The 5,954-nt window shown below is 35.5% G+C and overlaps 1 protein-coding gene across 1 annotated transcript; it reads right to left on the reverse strand.

Moving 5' to 3' along the window:
- Positions 1-1,417: 1,417 nt before the first annotated feature.
- On the reverse strand, positions 1,418-4,651 carry LOC112765552 (protein FAR1-RELATED SEQUENCE 5-like). Its single transcript, XM_025811450.2, has 3 exons — positions 4,543-4,651; positions 1,807-4,163; positions 1,418-1,707 (listed from the first exon to the last, which is right to left on the reverse strand). Exons 1-2 carry the CDS (start codon positions 4,612-4,614, stop codon positions 3,474-3,476), a joined length of 762 nt encoding a protein of 253 aa, XP_025667235.2. The 5' UTR covers positions 4,615-4,651; the 3' UTR covers positions 1,418-1,707; positions 1,807-3,473.
- Between the last annotated feature and the right edge of the window lie 1,303 nt (positions 4,652-5,954).

Below are 5,954 nucleotides of genomic sequence, written 5' to 3' on the forward strand. Positions count from 1 at the left end.
ATCTATAACGGTCAGCCAGTTGTAAATCGTATTTGTTGTCAACCAACCTAACCTTGTCGGCAATACGTTTTACAATTTCAATGGCCACTGCAGAGAATGTCACTGCAGTTGCACCTGATTCGGTCTCAAATTCCAAGTAAATAAATTTACTTTTCATCAATTTCAATATTTACGTGATAGTAAATGTTTCTAATATTTGGTTGCAGGTTTGAAGCTGACCCTTTTATGCGTATAAATGGTGTGAAATTTGTTGCAACAAGTGCAACCCCTACGCAAGATCCGACATCGCCGCAACTGCAGAATGTTTCTATAGATGAGTTATTTCGTGCAATTGAAGTATGTTAGCCATTAGATTATATTAATCCAATAATCCAAAGGAATAAAATCATTTAAATAAGTCTCCACTTCCAACTTGATTAGCCATTAACGTAGACCTTGGTGCTGTTTATTTACAGGACTTAAGGAGAGATGTGAAGGAGCTAGGAGAGCTAAAGAAGTCTATGGAAGAACTAACCAAGGCTTCTGGCAACATAGAGAGATCACTCAAGGTGATGGAGTTTAAGCTGTACCATAATGAAGATAAGTGCAAAGACCATGATGAGTACAACACAAACCTACCTCCCAAAGATTCAGTCAGCAACGTTGATTTTACTCAGCAAAGTGTAGACAAGAACCCAATGATGACACCAGTCGCTGATCCACCATTGAGAAAGAGGTTGAGATGCAGCCCCGCACAACTCGACAATGATGTCACCATTGATATCTCTGATGCCGAAGATGATGCCACTATATCAGATAAGCATGAATCGGGGTTGTCTCGGGCATCACAATCTTCACGACTTGACAGCATTAAAGGAAAGTGCATTGTCAACCCTCAACTTAGAACCAAGGCTAAGTCTACAGCTTTCCTTGCCAGCAATTACTGCAGGACATTGCCGACTAAGGTAATGGAAAATGATTATGCTCACCTATATTCATCATGTGTTCTTTGCCATTCCAAATTGAAAATGATTAGTTAAAGATTCACACATGATTTTTTTTATTCCAGGTTCAGACACATGTCTCAACAAATACATAACCACACTATCATGCCATAGAAAGGATGCCTTTCATGCATCAAGCTTATATTCCCCCGAAATCTTGGTCTAACTGTTACTGCAACCATACATTAAATATAAGCTATCTACTTTCATGCACATATTCCTCAATAAAATTCATACAAAAGCTAAGAAGAACAGAGAGTAATGTCAGTATACAAAAGCGCAAGCAACAACCTTTCTGAAGGGTCCTCAAACCGTATTGAACCTTCTTCACAATTAACCCAACTACACTTCTTTTACAATCTTTCATGCTTTAACTAATCATAATAAGACTCTTTTTGCTGAGTTCTGTATCTTACAATTACAGGATCACAAAATCGTCTCTTGTAAGCCGTAACTCAAAATGTACTCATTATTGTAAATATACCAATCTTGTCTCAAATCTCACTTTTTTCATAGCAATTAAGCAAATAACACCAAGTTCATCATAAAAATTCATACACAAAGTTCAATTACTCAAGTTTTATTCAAATATCACATAATAATAATTTATATAATACTACATCGAGAACTCTTCACTAAGTTCCATGTCGGCACTTGCATCAGAATCTCCTGCCCAAAACTCTTGTTCTTCATAATCTTCTTCAAGATCAGATGCCCAAAATTCCTGCAATATCAAATAAAATATTGATCAATTTCCACTCTTATTAATGAAAATTATATAATTAATATGTTGTGGTACGCAAATCATTAAAGTAAGTATTACCATTTCTGCATCTGCATCCAAACCTTCCTCAACATGGTTCCTATTTATACCATAAGAAGTTGCATTGGTCTGCTGCTGAATGTCCTTTGCCAATGGACAAGATTTTTTATTGTGCCCTTCCATGCGACAAATACTACATCGTTGTGGTTTTCGTTTTACCTTCTCATCAGGACGACACTTAGACCTACAATTTTGTGGATTCTTAGGAAAAATACCATCTGAATAATCAGCTTCAGCACCAACTTGCTTTTCTTGTTCATCTTCAATCTTGAAATCTTCGATTAGGCTCATAACAGTATCTCGAACAAGGTAGAATCTCTCCTGCCTTCGACTAGCGACATAGGACAACTGCCGACACCAATCCATCAAGCAACCATATTGACTCAATATTATAGACTCCCAAGTAACGCCACTTGAATCGAAAGTGCTTGTCTTGGCATTCTTCGACCATCTTGTCAACACAAGAGACTTTGGCAGCTCAAGGATGTTAAGAAACACCAGCACTCAAACTATATGCTCACACGGAATTCCAAAAGAATCCATCCTTAAGCATGAACAATTAAATTTCGTCCTTTCATTATCTACAGACACCTCCCATGAACTATTTAGACTTCCATATTTAGATATTGTATAAAGTACAAATGAATCAAATGCCACATCTTGCACAACCTTCATTCTTGCAGCCCTAACAAGCATGCCTCGAAATATAAAAAATATCTCTCGTGTATAGAAATTTGATGTAGACCTTTCCAGAGGTTCTAATGCTGTTTTAAGTACTGGAAGACCAGATATGGAAACATAGTCAGCTTCAACCTCCTTATATCTTAGGTAGGTAAGACACCGCTTAAAATGCTTTATGAAATCAATCAAATTGTATTGAGATTTAATATATTTTGCAATAATAGAGTGCAAACCTTCGCATCGAGAAGTTGTCCTAAATCCTGCAAAAAACTTGCCTCAAATATGTGCAGTGGCCCACATATGCCTTTTCTCGTACATGTCAATAATCCAATTCTTTTCAGCTACACCAAACTCCTCAACCATTCCAAACCACTTCTGCTCAAACACACTAATTTCATAATCTCCTAGCATGCACTTCTTAAACATAGATGTAAATTTTGGGTTTCCAACATTACTTGTGGCGTTCCGAATGAGGTGCCAAGCACATAATCTATGATGGGCATTTAGGAATACCGTCTCAATTGCAAATCTCATTGATGGAGCACCATCTGTAATCACAGATACAGGTGCTTTTCCCTTCATGGCTGCCAATAATTGCTGTAATAACCACACGTAGACCTCCTTACTCTCATCGGTAACTAGAGCACTTCCAAATACTACTGTTTGGTTGTGATGATTCACACCGGAAAACACTACTACTGGACACAAGTACTTGTTCTTCTTGTATGTTGCATCAAAGGCAAGCACATCTCCAAATACTTCATAATCTAATTGGCTTCTTCCATCACACTAAAATAAAGCTCGCAATACCCCTTTAGCATCAACTATGTGCTCATAATAGAGGTTTGTATCTTCAAATTTCTGGTTTTTGAGGTATCGCAATGCCGCTCTAGCATCACCCAGGACATGACGCCTTCGCCTAGCAATCTCATTATACATATCCCTTAAGGTATAATTAACATTTTCATAACCACCTGCTTGATTAGCTAACATAGCATAATATGGGGTGTGCTAATGCCTGCATCCTTCATGTTGTTCATTTGACTAGCATCAGCTTCTGCCATTTTTCTATGTGTAGGAAGGAAACCAACTAACCTAGGATCAAGGCAATCATGATTGTGCGATTCAACAAACAAAGCCACATGCCATCTTCCAGTGTAAGCCACAAAACGAACTACAAACCTAGCCAGGCAACCACAACGAGTCTCAGATTTTGGCTCCCTTTCTCTGTTTTCCATATTATAATATTTCTCTGGTCTAAATCCCTCACGAGAGCACACAAACAATTGTTTCACATATTCTCCTTTGCTATTTTTCCAAGTCTTACTTTTTCTAGCACCAAAACCAACAGATTTTGCATAATGGTTATAGAAATCAAATGCTATCTGAAGATTAGGAAAATGAAAATATTCCATCTCATGAGCACCTATGTTCAGAAAATCAACCATGGCAATATTTTCAATATCTTCTATTCGATATAATTCATCCACCTCATGCGAAAAATCATTCCCATCAAACATTGCTTGAAATTCTTGCTCCCCTAAATCCTCAGAATTCACAGCTTCCTGCTCAATTTCATCTTGATACATTCCTTGAAATTCCTCTGTATCATCTGACTCTTCTATCATCTCATCAAAGAATACTCTTTCTTCCATTTTATCATCCACTTCAAGATCCTACTTAGCAATTTTATTTGCAACCGAAAAAATATAAAACAAATAGTATTCTAATAAATCAAAGTGCAGAGACCACTAACATGAAAATAATAGCACTGTTCTGGTTCTATATTTTTTTTTAACTTATTAAATTCTAAAATAAGTAAAATAGAAGAAAGCGTTGAAAATGTAGAAAACAATCTCCCTTATGCTATTAAACTCAATATCGATTAAACAAACAAAAGGAAGAAAAAACATCAATGGCCAAGCAGAAAATATCGACAACTATGTACAAGAAACGGATTTAAATTTATGAAAAAATGAACATGGAACCATTAATGTGGAAGGAAGAAGAAACTATGTGATAAAATATAATATTCATGCAATAGAGAGGACTTACCGGTGGTCGCACTTCTCTTGTGCCACTGTTGAAACCGCCATTGCTGCCTCCATTATCAGGTGTGTGCTCCATATGAACCCTAAGAGGTTTCAGAGTTTCTAGTGTTTTGTTAAATTAGTCATTAATATAATTTTAATTGACCCAACAAAGAAATAGGGATATGATGGTAAATGATTAATATTGGGTTATTCTTGTAATAAATAAGAGATATAGTACTAATGTTATAATAATTGATTAAGGGTGTTTTTGCAAAAAAAAAATATATAATTGTGTTAGACAAACATTAAGAGGGACCAAGATAAATGCCACCAAAAAATATCATACAAGTTGTCATTTGGTTATCATTATCCAAGTTATGTTTTGACTTTTAAACTTGACAACTAGAATGTTTTTTGGTTCTTCTAGTATGATGGTGATTATGAAAGTTAATTTATATATTATTGTTGATATTGTCTTTCTTAAATCAAACTTGCAGAATCAATCATTCAAAACATCATCTTCAACTTGTAAAATAACTTAATCTTCAATAGCTTTGTAAAAATATCTACTACTTTCTCTTCTGCAAGGTAAAACTCGATTAATACCTCTTTTTCATTCACCAATTCTCTACTTTTGTCAAATCGACTATCAATATGCTTCAACCTTCCATGGAATACTGGTTTTTGTTTGTATCCCTACTAATCAATTAATTTTATCTTGTAGGGACCAACTTCACCATTGGGCTAACCCTTCATTTGTAAACCCTCTTTACTCCGATCGACTTCTTTTTTGCCGACAAATCTGTAAACTCTCATGTATCATTATTCTCAATGACATGAATCTTGTTGTCTCTAGAGATTTCTTCATAATTTGTTGGCTCACAATCAGAAATAGAACAAAATTGATGATTTCTTCGTTGGATGGATCATTATCATTGCTAACTTCATAATTTTCCAATCTAGAAGGTAGTCTCTGCTCTCTTGAGGTCTTTTAGATGATTCTGGTTATTCGGTTGTGTCTAGTTGTCTTTCTTCATCATCATCATATGTATTTGAAATTACAATCGACTGCTTTTCTGTCTTTGTGTTCCAGTCCCATATGCCTTTCTCATCAAATGTTATGTCTCTGCTGATGATCACTTTCTTTCATTATAGATTATACAACTTCTATAATTTTGAATTTGCGCTATAGCTGATAAAGATATATTTTTCGCCTTTGTCGTCTAACTTCTTCCTTAATTAACTGGTCTGATACATGGGCATAAGCAATATATAAAAAAAACTCTAAAATGATGCATGGAAGGTCGCCTTCCACTCCAAACTTCCTTTGAAGTTTTATCAAGCACACTCTTTATTGGACACATATTTAAAATATGAACTGTTGTCATAACTGCCTCTGTCCAAAATTTTTTAGACTTTTATTTTTACTTGAGC

This window comes from Arachis hypogaea, chromosome 17, assembly GCF_003086295.3.
Source record: "Arachis hypogaea cultivar Tifrunner chromosome 17, arahy.Tifrunner.gnm2.J5K5, whole genome shotgun sequence".
Classification (NCBI taxonomy): domain Eukaryota; kingdom Viridiplantae; phylum Streptophyta; class Magnoliopsida; order Fabales; family Fabaceae; genus Arachis; species Arachis hypogaea.

Coding starts and splice junctions, on each gene's coding strand:
- LOC112765552 (XM_025811450.2), bottom strand. CDS start 4,614: ATGGAGCACACACCTGATAATGGAGGCAGCAATGGCGGTTTCAACAGT. Junction 4,164..4,542: donor CAAGAGAAGTGCGACCACCG/GTAAGTCCTCTC, acceptor ATTGCTAAGTAG/GATCTTGAAGTGGATGATAA.